The sequence below is a fragment of the Myotis myotis genome, unplaced genomic scaffold (assembly GCF_014108235.1).
Source record: "Myotis myotis isolate mMyoMyo1 unplaced genomic scaffold, mMyoMyo1.p scaffold_m19_p_15, whole genome shotgun sequence".
Taxonomy (NCBI): Eukaryota; Metazoa; Chordata; class Mammalia; order Chiroptera; family Vespertilionidae; genus Myotis; species Myotis myotis.
The window spans coordinates 18,147,212-18,170,922 of record NW_023416319.1 but is presented as its reverse complement, the minus strand read 5'-3'; the positions used below and the strand labels follow the sequence as shown (position 1 = coordinate 18,170,922).

Sequence of the window (23,711 nt, the reverse complement as noted above, 5' to 3'; positions counted from 1 at the left end):
ACATGGAAATCTCTTTACTAATTTCATTTCCATTAAGTATGATAGTTTATTGCAATATATAAATACAGTAGATCCCCGGGTTACATCGGAGATCCGTTCCTACGGCATGACGTAACGCGATTTTTGATGTAATTCAGAACCCACCTACATAAGCATCTACGTCACTCACATGGAGCACATACATAGCAGTAATGAAGTGAAACAGTAAAAAACATTTAAAAGATAACAATTCCTGACCTTTACTTGTGGTAAATAAATAAAAAACATAAAGCACATATGTACATACGTCGAAATGATGGAACTTTTTTTTTTATAAATAAATGGGAGAAGGCGACATAACCACGAAAAGACGTACGTCGTCGAGTCCGATGTAACCCGAGGACTGTCTGTATACTTGTATACAAACTATACATTGTATTCGTTATATCTGCAATTTAACTCTAAAACCTATTTAATGTTTATTATCTGTATCTCTTCTATATATCTCTGCATCAGTGTGACTCAACATGCTAAGCTCCAAGAAGGCAGAGATAGATTTCCTTGGCTTTGAACAGACATACAAAATACCCTAATCTCTAAAGGTGTGATGCTGCCATTGATAACATCATCATAAACTGTTTAGGCTGTTGGTGAGATCATGTAATTAAAACTCCTTTCTTTCACAAAGGAATAACTGAAGTCTACAGTAGTGAAGTGATTTTTGCAAAGTCATATAATTAATTGGTGTTAACCAGAACTGAAGTCTCCAGGTTTCTGACCCCATGTGTTCACTATACCCTACTGCTCAATTTAACAATGTTCACAAGTAGAAAGGTCAGAAATATAAATGGGTTACAATCCCTGCCTTCAAGAAGCTTGGAGATTTTCTGGAAAGAAAATACACACAAAAACTTAGAGAACAAACAAGACAATATTACTAAAAGAAATAAGACCAAAGGCCAAATTTATAGTACAGACTTTCAGAGCTATAGATTAAAAGAGGGATTTGCGATAAGCCTTAAGAAGGCTGGCAAGATTTAGATAGGAAAGAAGAAATGAAGGGAAAGATGAGGAGAGAAGAGGTGACAGCAGGAAGGAAGGCAAGAGTGAATAAAATAGAGAAAATATGGAAATCAGTCCAGCTAAAGGAAGAACACATTTCACTTCAACAGATACAAATTCTTGCCCTAAGCCACTGAAAAACAACTTGGAAGGAAACCTGGAAGATTTAAGTATTTATAATGAAACTCTCACTTATCAAGAAGACTAGATTTAACACATTTCGTACCACTCAGGAGTTTTCGCGTGTTTCGCGCGCCATCTGTTAAGGACCGCTCACGAGTGTTCTCGTTTTTCACGCCCATGGAAAAAGGAGCGAATCTAGACACTTATGTAAATTTTGTTTGGTCCCTCTTCATAGAGGAAAATGTTTTACGCAGTACCATACGTTAAAAAAGTACTAGGAACTTTAATTGTTTAATTGTTTTTGTAAATAAAAATGTTATAATTATTGAAAAACAACACCTAAAGTGCATTATGATGATTTAAATAACGTGCAGTTTGCCCAAAAACGTGCGGTCCCTGGCGTATGTCTTAGAGATTTCTATGCGGTACGCAATGTGATAAATTCCAAGTTTAACTATAATACATTTTCCTCAGTCCTAAAAAATTAGCAGATAGTAGACAAACTTCTGAATCCATAGATTTATGATCATACTGATTAACCCTATTTTATCATCTTATGTCAAAAGATATTTTACTATTTCCCACGACCAAGACACTGTTCTCAATGATAAGATGCTACTTCAAATATCCTGAAATGCTATCAAAATAAAACATTCCCTAAGGTTCCACATAAAATTGTGCTTAATGTCCCCAGGCAAAAATGTGAGGCAGAAAAGCTGTGTATAAAAATTCAGATCCTCCATGTTAACAGTAGTCCAGGAGCTGGCCCCTATGGAAACCAAACACCGTTCTAAACCAGTAATCACTGGTTTGTTTTTCTAGTTGTGCGCCGAAGACCTGCTTTTATTTTGACAGCAGCAACAGAACACCTGCTGCATACCACTATCCACATGTGAGAAGTCAGTTCTTCCAAGTTGCTGAGCTCTTACTTCTAACATACTGCAAGAGAGTGAGGTGGTTCAAAAGCACAAACTGCACTGTGACACCTGCACTCTGTCCTCTAACTCCTTATTTAAGTAAATACCGCCATTGATTAAGCAACAGGAAACCCGTCTCCACCCACAAATGTGGCAACTGTTCCTGTCACGCCTGTCTATCCAGTGTCGGGCTCCCTTAGAAATCGCTTACCTGCACAGATCTGAACGTAGTAATGAAAGGCAACATGATGTGATAGCCCGGTCCACTGGGGGTAGTTAGTAAAGCTCCTCCCCTGCCAAAAGATGTTTCAAATTGACAAAATTATAGAGAGAAATTCTCTTTCCAAATCTAAAATGCTGTAATAAGTATTCACTTACTCATGCTATTGACCTATTAAAGCCTCACTAATATGAATTACACATGATGAACAACTGCTGGTCCCTAAAATATCTGCCACAGCTAAGAAGGTAAAAAAAATCACATTAAACTGCTGATGTTACACCTTGTTTCATAAGATGAACCAACTATACCTCTGGGTTTCCAGCACTGCTCACAGGTACAAAGGATTTTCAATGGTTTTTGACGGTCTGAAAAATACTTGTAAAAAAATTCTAATGGCTCTCAGTTGCTACATTTAGATTGTGCATAACACTAACCAGATCAAAACATAATACATTTAGTCACCAGGTTAAAAAAGAAGATAACACAAACTTTCAAGGAAGGAGAAAATTTCAGAGGCTCAAGATGCTTTTAATCTACCTGTTATTCGTCTACTAATACATATCACTGAAACTGCATTTGAAACTAGCGTTTCACAGGGAAGACTGTTTCTAAGACTCAGGGTGGATTTAAAAGTAGAAATATCATTTTGGGGGGATGATGGAAACAAGTAAAAAGTTGAAGCCCTTTCCAATACATTATTATCGCAATTTCTCCAGATTACCCTCTCTGTGTCTAGGCCAAAAGGAACCTGTTGAAGGAAAAGCCATTGGAGCCCAACTAGAGAGCAACACATCCCACACAATTCCTTTCCTCAACCTGGAAGGAAGGGTAAGGTGGGAGGAGGGGGGTCCGTCACTGCTGAGTTTCTGTGTCTCGAGGTCCAGGGATGTACAACTGTCATGGTGGCTTTGGCCTTAGAAGCCAAAACCAGACACTAGGTGATTTTAAGGGGGGAAGGAGGGGGTGTAAAGAACCATCACTAATAGGACCGGCGTTTCTAAACGGCATGTAAAGTTCAAACTGAAGGCCTGTACAGGTGTATGGGCTACAACGATTTACCCATCTCTTCAGTTACAGGTGGAGTGGCCACTGCCTGCCTTCATTCACTTTTTCCTGCAAAAATTGAGCTTACAAGGAATAGGTAGGGACTCGACCTCTGCACAAAACACACATAGCACTAAAATTGTCCAAGAGCTGCAGGGTGCTCTGCAAAAGCCTGCCTCGGCCCCCAAGAGCCAGGACGGAAGTCCCTGCCGAGGACGGGAGAGGGCTCCCCCGACTCTGCAGAGGCAACTCCGCCGGGAGTGCGCGCGCAGCCCGAGCCGACCGCACACGCCGCTCACCTGTAGTACACAGCCAGGTGTCCTTCCTCGATTTTGTGGATGGAGGCATAGAGAAAGGCGACCACCACACCCACCACGGCAGCCACCAGAACCCGGACTTGAGTCATATTCATCCTGTTTCTCCTGAACAAGGGAGGAAAGGACGCCCAGCCCCGTGAGAGACAGGCCTATCCTGTGCGGTTTCCACCCTCCGCGTCGCACAACTGGCTCCCTTCCGCACGCCGCGCGGGGAAGTCTGGTGCCCCTTCTTCCTCATTCATTCCTTTTTGCAGGACGCGTTTACTCCCCTACACCCCCCTCCGCGCAAAACGGCCCGCGGGTCGCCCCTGCTCACTTAGCGTCGTGACACCCCCTCTCCCAATGGCCGTCCCGCGGCAGAAGGTACTAAGGGGGCGGGGGGGGGGTGTCCAGCCGCAGAGTCCGAAGGGAGGCCCACCCCTCCACCGCGCCTCACCGATCAGTGACGCATCGCCCCCGCCCCGCACGTGCGGCTGCTTCCCCGGGCCAACCGCCGCCGACAGCCGACCCCGCCCACTCTCTCCGCTCTGCGGCTGCGCGGGCACGCAGGCCGACGCAGTGCTCGCCCCGCGACTCGAGAGACGGGGAGCGGAGGGGACAAAATTCTCCGGCTGCCTGCAGCGCGATTTCCCGTAAAAGTGCGCGGACTCTTTTCTATGCACTGCTGGTTTCCTGCTCTGGAAAACAAGTCGGTCATCTAGAGTGAGCGGGGATGCTGAGTTAGAAGAGGGCCTCTGGAACAAGGAACTGGTCAGTTCTAGTGCAAAAACCCACTGTCTCACTCCAGTGTTCCGTTTGTCTTTTTTGTGGTTTATTCCGAAGCCTACGTGGCAGGCACATGCTTCATGCACGGGTCCTGCCCTGAATTCAGGAGCAGCCAGACTTGTTGGAAGTGGAAGTTCTGAAGAGGAAGGTATTAAATTTAATTGCATAGTCACTCATCAAGTATTTTTCTGAGCACCTATTAATGTGCCCGAAGCTAACCTAGCGAGGACTTGATGGCCATCCAAGCAATAGGAACGGGTCCTAGGAAAATGAAAAGGAACAGGGAGCATTAGAGCGCCTGTGAAGCCATTATGATGGAAAGGAGTGGGATGGTAGGCTAGTCCCAGATTTTGAAAGGCTCAAAGCACCTTTTCTGTAGGGAGAGGGTACTGGATGGCTAGAAAATAGACACGGACTTTCTTTTTACTGCATATTCTTCTCTTCTTTTAAAATAGGCATGATGTGCTTATGTTACCGAACACAAAAAGGATAAAGTTAAAGAGCAGAGAAAGGAATGAGATGAACGAACACAGGAAAAATTAGAGTAGGTTGGGCAGTTATGGTTACTGTAAGCCTTCAAAGGCTAGCAGTGGGACCATAACTGTACAAGTAGACTAGGGTAGGAGGGCTCTGTAACCTCTTGGGCAGTGCTTTAGGGCCGGTGAGTCTGTAAAATGGTTTACAGTGGAGAGAGATTGGAGGCAGGGAAGCAAAGTGGTTAGAAAGTGCAGGTCCAAAGTTATAATGGTGATAACGGGAAATGGGAAGGGGTAAATAGACTTCGAGTCATTAAAGCAAGCCCCCCCAGACCACTCTATCCTCTTCTTTACCTGTGCCATTCATTTGCCTTTTATTACCTAGGATTGTCTGGGACCTTGTCTGTTCCAGACCAACCAGGGGTGGGGAATGTCTGGCCCACAGGCCATGTAAGGCCCACAAAATAATTTGTTCTGGCCCTGCCCAGGCATTAGGGGTGAGTTAAATGTTTGACCAAATATAGCAGGCTAATTTTTAAGTTGATAATTTTCTGTGGCCCGTGAATGATGTTATAAATATCCAAATGGCCCTCGGTATGGGGCTGGGAACTCTCGCTCCTCAGGGGGACCTCTGCAGGTGAGATGTCCTTCCCAATTTTTACCCACCACACGGGGTGTGGGACCAGCCCATTCTGCATCTCTGCTCCTCCTACCGGTCTCGGTCTCGATGTGGCTTCTTTCATCCCCTAGTTGTAGGACTTCATTCAACCGGTTTCAGGTGGTTCTGAATGATGGCGGTTCTGCAGTTTAGCTGAAATTTTGATGTGGTTGTGGGAGGAGGCAAGTATCATGTTTACCTATGCCACCACCTTGCCCAAAAGTCCTGTACACAGTTTTTTAAAAATAGTCAGCCCTTCTTATTTGGTGGTTTCATGTCTGCAGATTCAACCAGCCATGACTCAAAACAGTATTTTCACAGTCCCAACCTGTTAGCTGAATTCACAGATGTTAGGGGCCAACTATAGAAGCTAAAGTGATACTCAGATTTTTTACTGTGTGGGTATTGACGCCCCTAACCCCTACTTTGTTCAAGGGTAACTATATTCATCTGATTTTAATGAAAGGAGAATCAAAAAGTAATTTAAAAATCATTTAATACACAAAGTGAAAAACCGTCTATAATACAAAAGCATTTCACATTTTTAAAAAACAAGTGTCTTCTAAATTACCTAACAGGTAATAGATCCACAATCCTTTATCTGAAATCGTTAGAGCCAGATGTTTTAGAATTATGAAATTTTCAGATTTTAGAAAGGTAATTCAGTGCATACTACATACACACCCAACACAGTCTATGGCAGCAGCTTCCCCACTAAATAATTAAACATGTTAATATTTTTGCAGCAAAATAAATGAAGATTCACACTAGATGGGATAAGTTGATTCAATTGTCAGTTCAAGTTGGATTTGAAAGCAAATGAGTTTTGTCACCAAGCTTATGAAAAACCTTGTTTTCAGAGCTTTTTGGATTTTGGATTTACAGATAAGGGAATGCAGACCTTTATATTGGTATGACAAGACATGTAAGATTCTTAAAACAAATGACTCATTTTTACAAATGAAAAAGACAGATGTTTTCAAATACATTATAAATTAACATTTCTTCTTTGATATTACTAAATGTACATCTTAAATACATATACACACAGCACACTTTGGACAGTCCACTGATATTGAAGGCACAGATGCACTATCCAATGTGTAATAAAATTGAAAATGGGATTGAACCAACTCCTTATGATGCCAGAAAGAGCACTGTTGAGTGCAACACAAGGAGGTAGGGTTTATTTTTCAAGAAGTACAATTTTACTTGTGAGCAATCTCTGCCACAGAAACACAGGCAGACAATGTGTACTTGGAACACATTAATTGAGGTTTCTTCTCTGTATATATTATGTTTGGCCTTATGTCCAAAAGTTATAAGGTATTTTTAGTCAGTTAAATAAGTAATGTTTTACAAAGTTTAAAAACAAATAGATGGCAATGATGCTCCTAACTAGCTGTAGTTTTTAAACAAGTTCACCAACATAAAATTATATCTGTTCAGGAGTTAAAATTACCCAAAGCCAAAATATAGCCTTTGTAAAACCATATGTAGTTTTTGATCACAGCCATTTCTTCCACTGAATGGTGTTTGAAGAATGGTTTCATGGGAAAAAACAAATTTCGAACATGTGCAGCAACAACTTCCATTGGTTTGGGCACAGTGAATAAGTGGTAAGTCATTCTGTTAACCAGCTCCAATCAAGACTCTAAAACCAGGCATGAAAAATTACAATTAGATGTTGACTATAAGTGGTAGGTTTTGGGTGTTCATTTTTGCAAGTTTTCTAAGTATGTCTGTACATTTTATAGTCAAAAGTTTAAAAATTAAAAGCATAAATAAGTTGCAATTAGAATTTAGTTTGCCTTATTTTCTGCTAATTAAAAAGATACTTCAGAGTTTTCATAAATATTTGAAGCAAATAAAGAGGAAATATAAAGAGTTGATGTTGAGACTAAATGTAGTAAAAGTTAATCCAGTAAACATTTTATTGCAGTTTCTCCAAGTTTTAAATCAGTAATTCACAATAACTAAATCTTATTAATATAAATACTTCTATTAATTACAACTATAATTACAGTATTCATTTGTATGCAATAGTTACTATATTTGAATTAATTATAATTCAAATATAAATCCTGCTTCATCTTATTGGAGAAAACTGATTATTGAAGCAGAAAAGTACAAACCATTTAATTTCAGAGATCATATTGCAAAGAAAGTTTATCAATCATTTAATTTGCCCAAAAATGCTACTGTTGAAGATGATTGATGACATAATCCTAGTATATGCACGAGTAAGAGAAGATGGGGATTTGAGGTCAAGGATATTCCTCAAATGCTCTTTCTCTTTCCTCTCAGTTCTGTTCCTCATATGCATCCCAAATGCCAGTTAAGGAAAGTTAAACCCTTTGCAAAATACCTAAAACACACATCCATGTCCATATAAAACTTACCATCATTCTACTGCTCTGCTCCTCATTTACTTCATGAATAATAGTGCTTAAATGGCCAAGACAGTTCACATTTTCTTCTATCATTTGTGCCAAAGTCTCCCTGTGAAATGAAGAAAAAAAAAAAAAAAAAAAGAAAACCTTTTCAAATTCTGCAAAAGAACATATGAATTTTCTCTACTTTTTGGTCTTCAGGGTCAGGATGATCAATGCCCTTCCTGCACCCCTGCATCCCAATGCAGCTGATTCCTGTAGGCTTTAGTTTCCTTATCCTTCCCACCCAGAGGCATAGTCCTGCCTATTACTCTAATTGTTGCCTCTGCCCAGCTTTAACAATAAGTCCACTATAATTCCAATCTGATTTTCCTCTGAAATAAAAGTGACACTTATATACAACACACACACACACACACCCTACCCCAGAAATGCAAACTGGATGGGGGTGTGGGGGTAGGTCCTTGTGGCACAGACAGATAAAAGATCTCTTTTTGTTTCTGGAATATTTCCCTTTCATTACAATTAGGAAGCACATCACCATGCTGACTTTTCAGAGAAAGAAATGCAGGGGAGAAGATACAAAAGTATAATCTGTTCTGCAAAGATCAGGGAAGGTGAAAAGCTGGTTGGAAACTACAGATGACAGCAATGAAAAAATGAAACAAGCAAGCTGATTCCTGAGGAGAGCAGAAGGAAACAGTGTGACAGGGGAGCTGACCAGAACCGAAAAGATTCCTGGAAGTTTACATTTGTAGGCAATCCTGATTCTGGTTTCCACCTTTCATGCTTTCCTCTTCCATATGGCCCCTATCTCGCCTTTTACCACCCCTCAGAGTTCCTACCCTATTAGAATCAGCTTGAGGCTATGGATGATGGCCACTATTAGCTTAGAACTAAATTCTAATTCAGCTCCTTTTCAACAGATGGAAAAATTGAGGTCAACAGTTCCCAATCCCTGGAGGTTAAGTACCACATAATAACTGAAATCAGTTTTTCTTTATAATGTATTCCTACTGAAAAGTATATTTAAAATTCCTGTCGTTTACAGGAATTTTGTTTTGCAAATAACCACAACCTCAAATCTGAAATTCACTGTATAAAGTTGACATCTGGGACCATTAGCATCCCCTAACAAAACTACATGCCTTTAATGAAAGCAAAAAGGTTCGTAATGTATTAAAATTTACATGATTTAACTCTGATTAATGAGATTATTTCCTAAAGTCTATATAATTGATTATAGCCTGTGCTATAGCTGTGGATGTATTATATACCGGGTCAAATCTACAATGACCCCAAGATGTAACCTGGAACTTGCTTTCTTTAAAAAAATAAAATACCTGTTATCAGCTTGCCTTCCTGCCATGTGCTTTTCTCTCACATAAGTAGAGTACAGAATATGTAAACTGCACGACCTCCTGAGCAGTGATGTAACATGGCTGCACTTCTGCAAAACTAATTATGGGCAGAGCTTCCAGGAAATGCTGGTGCTGTAGAGGTCTCCATGAATTGTGAGAAAAGCGACAATACACAAGCTAGCAAAGAGCCACTGGCTCTGGATACGGCACATCTTATGCTGAGAAAAATAACAGAAATGGATAGTCATTCAGCTTTTAGCAGAAGAGTAGGAATTAATAAAAGAAAATATAGAGCTTCAAACTTCAGTTCTTATTTGCAAAACTGGTTTAAGGCATTAAAAAGGTCTGATGTTAGACACACTAAGTTATAAAATAGAGTAGATTAAACTCAATCATTTATCAGAAGGGTGATCAAGACCCCAAAATGATAAATGCAAAAGGACAGCAAAATTTCTCAGAGATAAATGATTATGGGAAGAATAAAGTTTGGGTAAAAGAACTGATAAGCCAATAACAGAGAGAGAACTTAGAATATGAATTGAACTAATAAGTAACATTTGCTGAATACATATTTACTTCCCAGTACTTTACATTTGTTGTCTAATTGACTTTTCACAGCAATTCCCATTTTGCAGATGAGGAAATGTGAACATTAAAAGAGTTAACTTAATTGCACAAGGTTATTACAAAAGGACTGTCAGGACTCAACCCTAGTCTATAGGGCACCGAAGACTATGCCTTAACCACTATGCTCTACTGCCTCATTCCTATCACTGCTTATAAAAAGAACTATCTTGTTACAAAGTGAACCCACCCATCTTGAGGAGTTACCACACATGACAGAGGATGTTCACGTTCTGCCGAAGTCGGGGGCAGCCATGCTGATGCCTGAGGGGTAGTTACTGCACCATCTAGACTGGACCCTACAAGGGACCGAGCCGAACTCTGTGTCTGAAGGGAAAAAAAAGATTATAGACAAGCATCTTCGCTACTTTAAACAACTTCCTACCATATTCCTAAGACTTACATTTCTATCACAACTTATATGTACACCCAGAGTATTTCTGCACAAAACTATTTCCAGTCGTGGGTATTACATATCACTATCCTGTCCCCAGCCCATTCTTCATTGACTAAAACCAAATGTATCTACCCACCTTATTCCACTTTAGTTGGAAGGAAAAAAACCCCACTTGAACAAAAGATCTTTTTGATTAACTAGTCAGGCATGTCTAACCCCAAATCAGGTTGGGATACCACAGTGGTCTAGGGCTTGGAGGTGTATAAAAACATGAGACTGGAAAGGAAAGATAATGAAGGGTGATCATGAAGTCCTTCATCTGAACTGCTGTCAGACACCAAGCAAAGAACACAAGCATCAACCCAACACAATATACACATTCAAGAGGACCCAGGTCATGCTGACAAAAATTCCTTTTGCAGGGAATAAGTGCATATCAATGTCACATTAAATAATTCACTAAAAGTTACTTACACAGGCAATTTTAAGGAGATGCCATATTTCTTTCTGCCTCTTTCCCTGCATAAACATGACAGAATTGTCAGCTTCTTTGATGTTACTGAGGGCCATTTCCACCTTGGGCAGTAGATCAATAATCTTCTGCTTACAGCCCAACAACTTGCTAGAGAGATGAAATCAAAGTCAGACCCTTACACATCCCCCAAGACTCTACAACATACTCCCAAAACCAGGTAAGTAAATAAACCACAATCAGAGGCATATTTAATGTCTGATCTCCAAAGCAATGCACAAAGACAGGACACCTAAATATACACAGGGGTGGTCAAGATACCCAAGACACTGCCAGAACTATTCCTATTTATCAAAAGGAATATTATACTTTGGAAGGAATCTGATAAAAATACTCTGGCTTCTGAATAGGAAATAAAATTATTTTTCTACCTCAGATGACCAAACAGCTCCTTCAGAACCCGGTCCTGACTCTGCACAGTATGCACAATGATCTTCACCATCTCCGTGCTGTCACTGTAGGAGTGATCTATAAAAGACCTCAGTCAGTGGGTATAACCTCTCTTCTGTATGAACATGTCAGCCTCCAAACAAAAATGCCTAAAAATCTGAAACTAGTTTTAATTGATAACATCTCCACTTAAATTCAAAACTGAGATGATTTTAAGATTATATATCTATAATTATATATCTACAAGTATGTGTTTGTGCATACATAGATATATACATTTATCATTGTATCCTCAGCCACCTTTAACCCATACTAACCCAAGCCTCAGACACATGCAGCCTTTTAGCCAAGAGATCAATCTTTCTTGGGTAATAAACATCATTTATTTTGAAACAGGATAACTTTCACTGCCTCGAAGGAAGGAGGCTCTTGCTTCAACTAGATTGCTTGGATTTTCATGTTTATTCATCTGTTCACTGCCCATAAAAACTTAGAAAAAGCTAGCTGACTTAAGCCAAATCTCATACACTAATGAAAGGACCCAGAGATACCCTTCAAAACAAATCAATTTTTAACTAAAGGTTATTATCTTGAAGGTACATAATACTTTTTGTTTCTAAAGCATTATACAATACCACACACACATGCACTGAGTTAGTAAAGCTAGGTTTCAATCCCATATTGCAGAAAAGGGAAAGGAGATGGAGAGAGATTAGGTAATTTGCCCAAGTTAGTTGGCCAGGAAAATGTCCAATCTAGAATTCAAGCTTTCCAATTCCCAATCCAATGTTCTTTCCAGTAGCCTATGTTCAGTATTCAACAGATGTTCAAAAAGAATTGTTTTGCCAATGAAGCAAGCAACCAGTGACCAGGTTAGATGAAAGCCTCATTTTCAAGGTAAATTGCTTTGGCCCAGCACATGAGCCTTCTCTCTGACCATTCCACACCTGAACCTGTAGCATCAACTCCCTACCATCCTCTCTAATCTTTTTTTTTTTTTTTTTTAAATATATTTTATTGATTTTTTACAGAGAGGAAGGGAGAGAGATAGAGAGTTAGAAACATCGATGAGAGAGAAACATTGATCAGCTGCCTCCTGCACATCTCCCACTGGGGATGTGCCTGCAACCGAGGTAGATGCCCTTGACCGGAATCGAACCCGGGACCTCTCGGTCCGCAGGCCGACGCTCTATCCACTGAGCCAAACCGGTTTCGGCCATCCTCTCTAATCTTAACACATTGCGTACCGCATAGAAATCTCTAAGACATACGCCAGGGACCGCACGTTTTTGGGCAAACTGCACGTTATTTAAATCATCATAATGCACTTTAGGTGTTGTTTTTCAATAATTATAACATTTTTATTTACAAAAACAATTAAACAATCAAAGTTCCTAGTACTTTTTTAACGTATGGTACTGCGTAAAACATTTTCCTCTATGAAGAGGGACCAAACAAAATTTACATAAGAATCTAGATTCGCTCCTTTTTTTTGTTTTGTTTTTTATTGTTTTATTGCTTAAAGTATTACAAAGGGTATTACATATGTGTCCTTTTTTTCCCCCCGCCCTTGACAATCCCCTGGCCTCTCCTACCCCCCAGTGTCTTATGTCCATTGGTTATGCTTATATGCATGCATACAAGTCCTTCGGTTGATCTCCTTTTTCCATGGGCGTGAAAAACGAGAACACTCGTGAGTGGTCCTTAACAGATGGCGCGCGAAACACAAGAAAACTCCTGAGCGGTACAAAATGTGTTAAGCAGCACTTATTTTTTCCAACTTTCCCACATTTTCTTGTTTCCTCTTCCTCTTTGAATTCCCCTTTCCCTCTTTTATTCCTTCCTTTCAAGTTTTCCTTAAAATTTTTTTAATCTCAATTTTCTTGTAACTTTGCCTTCCTAATCTCTTAAATTCTCACAAACTAAAAGCTGTTACATATAAATATCTCAATTGAAATACCAAAACTGGAACTTATTCTGCAGCTGTTTTAAAATCTAATCCCTAGGATTTGTTAGGCTGGGGATGGTTTCTTAAAATGCCTTTGTGTACTATGATGAAAGTGTCTTACCTGGAGGTCTGTGCTTTAACTGCTTATACAGATCAATGGCACGCTGTTCCCTACAAAAGAGAAAATATGTTTCTATGTGAAGATAATTTAATGACTCTAATAATCCACAACTTGAAATGAATAATATTATTTGAAGAGAATAATGATCCAATTTTAAAGTATATATTGCCAACGAATATTTTACAGAGAATTTCACTGAGTGATAAGCAAGATCTTAAAATGCAAAGTGTAATACACTTCTTATCTGCTGTGGTCTACCACCACATATCTGATCCTTGCACCAGAAACACTTAAATGTGCAAAAATTATGGCTTGTGATTAGAGACAAATATCTGAAGTTTCTAATCCAAACATTTAGGAAGTTTACCTCATTTAGGGCATTTAATAGGCAATACCTATGGTAAGTAGGGAAATAGTTTGTAACTTAGAATACTTGAAAAATTCTTAACAGTCACATTGAAAAGATTCTTTGATTAAAATAGCAGAGGTCAACCCTAAGAGTTATTTCCAAAATTTCCAGTGATGAAGAAAAAACTTCCCTTTTAAAAATGATGCCAAGATATTTGGGGAAAGAAAAACTATAGAAAATAAACACATATAGACTAAATATGCCAGAAATACACAGAAGGAGTGATCTGCTACAAAAAATTATAAATACCAATACCAACGACATGAGTATGTCCTTACAGAGATTCCATCAAGTCTCCCTGACGTCTCCCATAAGGGCTTTTCTGTAGCTCCATGATTTCAGTGTGCAGGCACATGATCTGGTCCTCCAGGTATCCAATGACACCTACCTACAGTATGATGAAACGTAAAAGGAATGACAGGCTCACCACTACACAATACAGAGAAGAACTCAGACAAAGAATGACTCCTGAAGAGGAGAAATAAATGATTTAATAGGAAATACTGATTTTATGTCTTTTATCTTTCAGATTCTGACAATCTTTCACACGAGAACATACTTATTCCTAGCTTCTCACTTTTCTCTCCTAACAACAGTAAACTACTAGCATTTACTTTCTCCTCCTGAGAAGTAAAAGAATATGTGTCACTAACAACACAGAGAGAAAATGACCATCAAAACCACTTCATCTCAGTTCTATGATTTTCATTGCCTCTCTTCCCAACTGCCTTGAAATAAGAATGATAAAGACACTGGATTTCCCACCCCAGGATACTAACTGTCCCACCTGTGTTGTTAGGGTAAGTTTTCACACCAAGGACAACAACAATTTAGTGGGACCATAGACAAATGTAAGGAAGGAATCTGTCACCTAGAGAATAACCTATACCTAATGTGACCATATAATTTATTGTCCAAACCTGCATAACGTTGACAATGAAAGTACCATTGATAAGTATGGCAAGACAGGTGCAAATGGACTGACCTAGGTAAATCAGGATGTGCAGCCATCCTATCTAAACCAGTCGTATATCACTGTTGTTTTACAGTGATAACTGCCACTTATTACCATTCAATCTGCATAACCTTATTAGAAAAGGTATGTATAGTCCCCATAATATCATATGGAAACTGAAGCTCATGGAGGCTTTAGTTTACTAGTAGTCTCATTTGTCCAACACCTTTATTTTTATCCACTATATACACAAAACACCTTTATTTTTTTTCACTATATCAACTATAGATAGTTGATATTCAGGAATGACATGAAAGATACTCTACATATCAAAACCAAAGAAAGTTTCTAAGGGAGACCTCAGAAATAAGTAAACACACAGAACAAGCTCAGTGATTTTACCTCAGCATAATGGATAGCCTTTTCTTCCATTTCCTTCCATGCTTTTAACATTTTTTCTGAGGCTAAAAAAAAAAAAGTTTTAATTGGTTATTTCAGAAACAGTCATAGTTTTAATTACTGACCTACCCTCCTCCATGACTGTCAACATCAAAAATGGTGTTATGGGTTGTGTCCCCCCAAAAGTTATGCTGAAACCCTAACTCAGTACATCAGAATGTGCCCTTATTTACAAATAGGGTCACTGCAGATAGTTGGCTAAATTAACGTGAGGTCAATCTGGAGTAGGTGGACAGTTAACCCAGTATAACTAGGGTCCTTAAAAGAAGAGAAGAGACACAGAGATGCAGATATATGAAGGGAGAGTTCCATTTGACGACAGAGGCAGAGACTAAAGTGCTACAGCTGCAAGCCGAGGAATGCCAAGGACTGCTGATAAACATCCCGGAAGCCAGGAAGAAGCAAGGAAGGATTCCTCTCCACAAGTTTCAGAGGGATCATGGTCATGCCAACACCTTGAGAGTAGACTTTTAGCCTCTGGAACTGTCAGATGCTAAATTTCTGTTTTTTTGTGTGTTTTTAAAAAATATATATTTTTATTGATTTCAGAGAGGAAGGGAGAGGGAGAAAGAGATAGAAATATCAGTGATGAGAGCGAATCATTGATTGGCTGCCTCTTGCACACCCACCAGGCATATGCCCTGACTGTGAGTCAAACAGGTGACCTCCTGGTTCCTGGGTCGATGCTCAACAGTTGAGCCATACCCAGCTGGGCAATTTCTGTTATTTTATGCCACCCAATTCATAGTAATTTGTTATGGCATCCCTAGGACACTAATACAGATGGTTTTCTCTTTCAAAAGAAGAAATAAAATTATTTAAATGATACATGAAAATGACTTTTTAAAAATCAAACATTATAAAAGGATATAAAAAAGAAAACTCTTCCTCCTCTCCACACTCCATCCTATGGGATCTTAATTTAATGTTATACAGACACATACCCTTTCCTTCACAAGTGAGACTATCTATACATGCCTGCCTTTCTTTGCTTTTATTCCCCAAATTAAAACATCACTGCCATTAAAGATCCAAGTGATCTTTTAATATCAGCACATGTATGTCTACCTCACTCTTTTTTTTTTTTTCAGTGATACCTATGTATTTAATCTTAAATAGAGCTGATATGGATTCTTTCTACTTTACTTTCTTTTAACCGCTGTATCAGATATACAACTGACAAGATAAGTCAAGATAATTTGATGAAATAATGTTTTGCCATTAACCAGAATACCTATAATACATAACTAGAAATAAAACATCAATCATAACCAGCTCTAGTGGGTAAATTTATTCACCCACCTGGACACTGCTGATCACTTATTCTAAGATACACACACCTTATTCAAGACAAGTATACAAACCAGATAAAAAAAGGATTTGTTTCAATGGAAAAAAACAAATAGAAATGCTGGTGGTGACCTCTTCAATTTATTATTTGATTTTAACTCTGCTCTTTACATTTCCTTAATGTATCTGAAGGGAGATAAGCTTGAAGTCAAATACTGAAAAATAAAAAAGTGGGACTTACATAGTAGGTGGTTTGGGAAAAAACACAGAATTATTTGTGTTGTTATTTACAGAAAGATAAGTAGTTTAGGATTTCCCTGGCTAAGAAGTCACTCCAATATGGATTTTGTATCTACCTATCTATATAAAAGCCTAAGTGAATGTCTGACTGGTAGCTATGATGTGCACTGACCACCAGGGGGCAGACGCTCAACACAGGAGCTGCCAAGCTGTGGTGACTTGACAGCTGCAGTCTTGGGTGACACACCTGGAACCAGAGAGGAAGGAGCCCGATTCCGGGGTGCATCACCCAACAATCACACTCTCGCAATCCGGGACCCCTCAGGGGATGTTGGAGAGCCGGTTTTGGCTTGTTCCCCGCAGGCCAGGCCGAGGGATCCCACCAGTGCACGAATCCGTGCACCGGGCCTCTAGTTTTTTTATATGGAGCTTGAAAATCATAAATTCTTAAATCACTTTTGTATTTTTCAGGAGCTAAACAACTTAACTTTGGTCCAATTGGGGGAGGGGAAGATTCTTGTTAAGTTGTTCAACTAAACGTCAAAATAAAAGCTAATATTCAAAACAAACATGTCTCTTATTCTAATCTTGAATGCAAGAGAAACAATTGATACAAGGCAAGGAGGCAAAATAGCAGAGGGCTTCAAAAGACTAGACCCTTATTTCAAATACTTTACCCCAAAACTTACATATGCCGTAAGTCATCTGCTCACTATATCTTTCCAAGTCAAGCTGAATGCTTTTGTGAAAAAACTCCAGTTTAGCTTTCAGTTGCTGAGATGCTGAGATCAAAGCGTTCTTCATTTTTGTCAAGTTAGTATTATATCTAAGAAGACTTAACCTAAACCATAGCCAAAAAAAATTTAAAAATTAACATTTCATAAATATTGAACAAAAATTTAAAAACTATATTGCCATAAGCCCAATGCCTAAGTTTCTATTATCAATCTATGAGAAATAGCTGATCTATAGAATCTAGTCTCTAAAGACTTTCTGTTTGTGGCAACACAGTTTCTTTTATACTAAGATGTTCTGCTCAAAAACTACTCTCAAGCCATTGCAACTGAATGGTTTCATACCATTAGTAAGAAGTCTATAAGTCTGATCAGAAAATTACATTTCAAATTGGTCCAATATTTTCGTATTGCATGAAAAATTATTTGTGAAAACTGGCAAGATTAATTCTTGAACGTTAATGTGCATGACGTTGTCACTGTAAACAACAGAATCCACTCACATTGCTGCTCTTTGTCCCTGAAAGAGCCTGCTGTAGTCCTCTTTTAGCCCAGACACATAGTGCACTGCTTCAGCCCATACTTTACGCAGCTGTATAATTGGAAGCTGTATTTTGCTGTCCCGTACTATAGGTAAGAGAGAAAAAGAGACGAGTTACTTTTTAAGATTTTAGAGTTCATTAATCATTCTTTGATTTCCAATCCTTACAAATATCATTCCTATGGATGCTAGAAAGAACCACTTGTCACTGTTTCATTCAGTTCAACATACATTTACTGAGCACCTGTAATACACAAACCCTGCTCCCGATACAAGGGAATCTACACTAATAAAAGAGAAACATGGTAATTGGCATACGACCGCTACCCTTTTCATTGGCTAATCAGCGAGATATGCAAATTAACTGTCAGCCAAGATGGTGGCTGGCAGCCAGGCAGCTTGAAACTAACATGAGGCTTGGTTGCCTCAGTGACGGAGGAAACCAACATTCCCTGCCTGCGGCTGCAGGCCTCTGAGCCTGCAGTTTGAAACATTTTAACAAATACCGCAGGACTTCAGCCAGCAGATTCGCAACATTGTATGCAAAGGCCAGAAACCTACTTTCAGGAGCGGAGGCCTAAGAGCTGGAGCCAAGCCTCAAGCTAAAGCTGGCCCAGAATAAAAAAAAAAAAAAAAGGAAAAAAGGAGCGTTTGGGAGTTCAGTCACCCCCAGTCTGAAAACAGCCCTCAGCCCCTCACCCAGACTGGCCAGGCACCCCAGTGGGGACCCCCACACTGAAGGGTGTGTGACCAGCTGCAAACAGCCATCATCCCCTCATCCAGGCTGGCCAGGCACCCCAGTGCGGACCCCCACCCTGATCCAGGACACCCTTCAGGGCAAACGACCTGGCCCCCACCCGTGCACCAGGCCTCTACCCTATATAGTAAAAGGGTAATATGCCTCCCAGTACTGGGATCAGCGGAGCCGTGAGGCCTCCCGGCACTGGGATCAGCATGACAGGGGGCAGCGCCCAAACACCCTGATTGGCCCTGCTCTGTGTGTGACAGGGGGCGGGGCCACAACCCCCAGATTGGCCCTGCTCTGTGCGTGACAGGGGGTCGCGCCGCAACCTCCCCATCGACCCTGCCTTGAGTGTGACAGGGGGTGGTGCCCCAACCCCCCAATCGGCCCTGCTCTGAGCCCGACCAGGGGCTGCACCTAGGGATTGGGCCTGCCCTCTGCCACCCGGGAGCAGGCCTAAGCCAGCAGGCCGTTATCTCCCGAGGGGTCCCAGACTGCTAGAAGGCACAGGCCAGGCTGAGGGACCCCCCCTTCCCCCCGAGTGCACAAATTTTTGTGCACCGGGCCTCTAGTATAAAGATAAGACATAATCACTACATAATCCCAAAGCTTGAGATTATTCCTATAATCTGTTTCTTTTTCTTGCTTTCCTTCAACCTGGAATACTGTTTTTTTCTTTTGCTAATATAAATTCTGTATTCTTTCAATTTTTAAATCAAATCCCATCTCTTCCACAATCTTCTATGGTCTTTTCTGCCTCTGAATAATAAATTGTTAGCTCGTGAACTACCAACTCAGCTTCAGGAAAACATACAGAGTAAATAGCAGCTTAATAAGATATGCTTTCTTATCTATTTATAATTCTCTTGCTCTTTCTTTGGTAAAGGGAATACTACTTTCTAAAATCATGGCAAGTGTGGATGTTTGTTAAGTTCAATGAAATGCCATTTTAATGTTTTGAAATTATGTAGATGTGAAAGAGTTATCCTATACTCTAAAGTGGCAATTATATTGTTATTCTTTTCGAATGAAAACTTTCAGAGAAAGATCGCTACACTAGGGTTCATAATGAAAAAACAGATTATCTGAAGCAGACTTCAAAAATATAAAGTTCCATATCTAGAAAAATCTTTGCCTCCCTAATAATTATTAATAGCCTTGATTAATCTTTCTTCTTATATGATCACACTTATTGCTGAGGTTTCCTACAGTAAACAAAACACTTTTTTAAAAAGAGTCTTGAAGGGAAGCCTGGCCAAAATAAACAATTTCAATCTCTTCCCCGCCCCCCCTCCCCCCATAAAGTCTGAAAGGACTTAAGAAATCATACCCAGTAGCAAGAAGCGCACCTAGTGTCCCAATTGTTTTCTAATACTGTTCTCCAAAAAAGGTACCAAGGTATCTTGGAAAAATGGCTGATTCTAGCACTGGGGCAGGAAATATACAAGTTGAGCCTGGAATAGATTGTGTAGTGCCAGGAAGTAAGGAAGCACTAAAAGAAAGAAAATTCTCATTGATAAGGCAAGTAAAAGAGGCAAGGAAGCCAATTAAAAGAGCTTCTCACCCGGCCAGCATAGCTCAGTGGTATGAGTGTTGACCTATGAACCAGAAGGTCATGGTTCCATTCCTGGTCAGGGTATATGCCCGTGTTGCAGGCTCGATCCCCAGTGTGGGGCGTGTAGGAGTCAGCTGATCAATGATTATCTCTCATCATTTATGTTTCTATTTCTCCCTCCCTCTCCATTCCTCTCTGAAATCAATAAAAACATATTTTTAAAAAGTAAAAAAACTTCTAATGGCCAAAGCTGCAGCGATTTTAATAAAATAAACTAGTATTAGATTAAAATTCAAAGTATAAAATAAATATCTATGAATCTATCTGTCTATATAATAACAGGCTAATATACAAATAGACCAAATAGCGGAACAACCGAACAACCGGTCGCTATGATGTGCGCTGACCACCAGGGGGCATGCAGGAACATGGCAGGCGTTGGCCGTGGCAGGATAGTGGAGGAGCAGATAAGTGGGGGCACCAGACCAGGGTGGGGTGCTGGTTGCTGTCATCGGGGCGAGCCTCTGGTGGTTACTGAAAATTCCTTGCTCCCCTGTGCCGCAGTCCTGCCCAGCGCTCGCACCTGCTGTTGGCGCCAACCCCACTTGCACCAGTGATGGTGCCAGAGCTGCTGCTCTCACCCACTGATGGTGCTGGCCCCGCTCGCACTTGCTCTTGGCACTGGCCCCAATCACTCCATGCCGTCAGTGGGTGGGAGCAGGGCTGGCGCCATCAGCATGTGGGAGCGGTGATGGTGGGAGCGAGGCTGCTGGCAGACGGAACTGGGGGCGTGGCAGGAGGGGCTGGGCGGGGGCACGGAGGATGGGCTGAGACCCACCCCTGTGCCTACCGCAGCCTCAGAGCCACAGTTCCTTTCAAGGTGCACGAATTCGTGCACTGGCCCCCTAGGATTGATATAATTGAATAAATTAATAAATGGAAGAGACAAATCTTGTATCCAGAAAAATTTCAAATAAATTATGTAGGTGTCCTACCTTAAAGGAAAGGGAGTATAACTTCCCACTCCTTAAATGTGGGTTCCATATAGTGACTTCCTTCCAAAGAGTACAGCATTGGAAGGAGGATTGGGGGAGACGAAACTACACAGTGGGAAAACCTGACGAACACCACTTTAGCCAAGTGATCAAGGATCACAACAACAGCATACATAATGTTGATGGTTTGTACCCTTTATATAATGTGACTGGAGGCCCGATGCACGAAATTCATGCAAGAGTAGGACTTCCTTTCCGCGGCTGTGGGCACTGGCTTCCCTCCGGCACCTGGGACCCGGGCTTCCCTCTGGCCACCAACAGGCACCGGGACCTGGGCTTCCATCACAGCCCCAGCTTTGTCTGGAAGGTCGTCCGGGAGGACGTCCAGTCTACTTAGCATATTACACTTTTATTATTATAGATAAGAACGGTACTTCTGTGATCTTTCTCTCAAAAACCCATAATCTTAGTCTAATCATGAAGGGGGGAAAATTAGACAAATTGCAACAGAGGGGCATCCTACAAAATACTTGACCAGTACTCCTCAAAACAGTCAAAGTCATAAAAAACAAGGAAAGTTTGAGAAACTGTCACAGCCAAGAAAAGCCTAAGGAGAATGACAACTAAATGCAATGTGGTATCCTGGATGAGATCCTAGAACAGATAAAGGACACCAGATAAAAACTAAGGAAATCTGAATAAAATATGGACTTTAGTTAATAATAAATATTGGCTCATTTATTGTAACACTAATGTAAGATGTTACAAATGAGGAGAGGGATAACATGAGAACTCTGTACTACTACCTGATCATTTTTTTCTGTAAATTTGTCCTTTAAAAACTAATTAAAAGGTAACAAAAGAAAGATTAAATAATTTTAGCCGTTATGCACAATTTTCTTGATTTTACAATTTTGTGCTTGATTTTAGTTTGGGGTAGATAGAAATTGACAGCTACCTTCTTAAAAAGTAAAGAATAATTCTCACAGAATAAATGAAAACAATTGAACATTAAGCAGTATTTATAGAATAAAATGAAATATTTGAGCATGCTTAAATAATGAAAAATAAACTAAAAGTAGGCTTAAAGAATAATGGAGATTCATTCATCCGTGAGAGGGCTATCCTAAGGAAAGTAAGTCTTTTCCCAAATGAGGGATCTGGTGGTGATTTAAAACCTACCTTTTCACATTCCAAACTATAGAAATTTTTCACCATAAATAGTAAGCTAAAGTATGAGATACAAAACAAAAACACCTAAAACCATTTCTACTAATCATGTTCAATCAAATGATATCATTTCAGGTTTAAATCTCAGTCAGTAAATGGACTAAACTTACCAATATAATTTACAGAGTCAGATAAACTTCTGGAAGCAAATGGTCCGTCATATACAGTTTTACTTTTATCAAACAAATAAACCATATAGCTATCACAGCCTCTCTGAAAAACAAAGAAACAATTTTTTTTTAAATATATTTTATTGATTTTTTACAGAGAGGAAGGGAGAGAGATAGAGAGTTAGAAACATCGATGGGAGAGAAACATCGATCAGCCACCTCCTGCACATCTCCCACTGGGGATGTGCCCGCAGCCCAGGTACATGCCCTTGACTGGAATCGAACCTGGGACCCCTCAGTCCGCAGGCCGACGCTCTATCCACTGAGCCAAACCGGTTTCGGCAAGAAACAATTTTTTAAAATACACTTGATAATCATAGGTTCTCCAAGTACCAGTGAAATGCAAATGAACAAGGTCAATGTTCATTAGCATACTTTGTTTAGGAAAAATAAATAACTTTAGTATGGGTTAGTGTGAAAACAATCACCAGACCCAAAAGGACAAAAGCAAAAAGAGTCATAACAACATATACCCATATAATTGGAGCATTATTTAGTAATAGAAAGGAATGAAGTAAAGATTCATACTATGACAAGAATGAACCTTAAAAAGTCTGACACAAGAGACTATAGGTTGTATGGTCCCTTTATGTGAAATGTTCAGAAAAGGCAAATCTATAGATATATAAAGTAAATTAGTGATTGCCTTGGGTGGGCAGAATGGAGATTAACAGTTAATGGACATGAAGAATCTTACTGAGATGGAAATGTTTTAAGGCTGATTCATGGTGATGGCTACACAATTAAGTAAATTTGCTAAGACAAAAACCAAAAAAACCCTAAATTATACACTTGAAATGGATAAGCTATTTAATATTTAAATATGCCTCAATAAAGTCAAATAAAATGAAAAAAGAGTCATGACCACAATCATATTTTATCATCCACCTATCCTCTGGCAGGACCTTTAAGACTGCTGTTCTAATTTTAGGATTCTAGGTTTCAATTACAAAAAGGGAAAAAAAGGAGGAGGAGAGAACTAGCACCAAAGAAAAAGTCATAGCATGTTCAAAATACCAAATGTTCCACTTCTATCTTGCTCATCTTGCGAAGCATTAGGA

The 23,711-nt window shown here is 39.9% G+C and overlaps 2 protein-coding genes and 1 long non-coding RNA gene across 19 annotated transcripts in view; 1 reads left to right on the top strand and 2 right to left on the bottom strand.

The window, feature by feature from the left end:
- Nucleotides 1–4,212, bottom strand: part of ERLIN1 (ER lipid raft associated 1) — a 37,710-nt gene extending 33,498 nt beyond the window's left edge. For 2 of the 9 annotated variants that reach the window (XM_036336338.1, XM_036336343.1), the window contains exon 1: nt 2,293–2,374. Coding sequence is in view for 5 of the 9 variants with exons in the window: in XM_036336335.1 (XP_036192228.1) it covers nt 2,293–2,374; nt 3,648–3,760 (195 nt within the window). In the remaining 4 variants the exon portion in view is untranslated. The other 7 variants (XM_036336335.1, XM_036336336.1, XM_036336339.1 and 4 more) reach the window with 7 other exon arrangements.
- A 10-nt stretch (nt 4,213–4,222) lies between these two features.
- On the top strand, nt 4,223–9,315 carry LOC118669859. Its single transcript, XR_004972159.1, has 2 exons — nt 4,223–4,415; nt 8,487–9,315. It is a non-coding gene; the product is annotated as an uncharacterized LOC118669859 (long non-coding RNA).
- Nucleotides 6,044–23,711, bottom strand: part of CHUK (component of inhibitor of nuclear factor kappa B kinase complex) — a 35,397-nt gene continuing 17,729 nt past the window's right edge. For 4 of the 9 annotated variants that reach the window (XM_036336322.1, XM_036336321.1, XM_036336320.1 and 1 more), the window contains 11 exons: nt 22,591–22,693; nt 17,921–18,044; nt 17,373–17,524; nt 15,097–15,158; nt 14,018–14,127; nt 13,331–13,380; nt 11,243–11,339; nt 10,814–10,961; nt 10,133–10,269; nt 7,967–8,066; nt 6,044–7,218 (listed from right to left, as the gene is read on the bottom strand). In XM_036336322.1, coding sequence (XP_036192215.1) covers nt 7,189–7,218; nt 7,967–8,066; nt 10,133–10,269; nt 10,814–10,961; nt 11,243–11,339; nt 13,331–13,380; nt 14,018–14,127; nt 15,097–15,158; nt 17,373–17,524; nt 17,921–18,044; nt 22,591–22,693 — 1,113 coding nt within the window. In that variant the 3' untranslated portion in view covers nt 6,044–7,188. Of the gene's footprint in view, nt 7,219–7,966; nt 8,067–9,300; nt 9,537–10,132; nt 10,270–10,813; nt 10,962–11,242; nt 11,340–13,330; nt 13,381–14,017; nt 14,128–15,096; nt 15,159–17,372; nt 17,525–17,920; nt 18,045–22,590; nt 22,694–23,711 lie in introns of those variants that run through there. The other 5 variants (XR_004972155.1, XM_036336323.1, XM_036336324.1 and 2 more) reach the window with 5 other exon arrangements.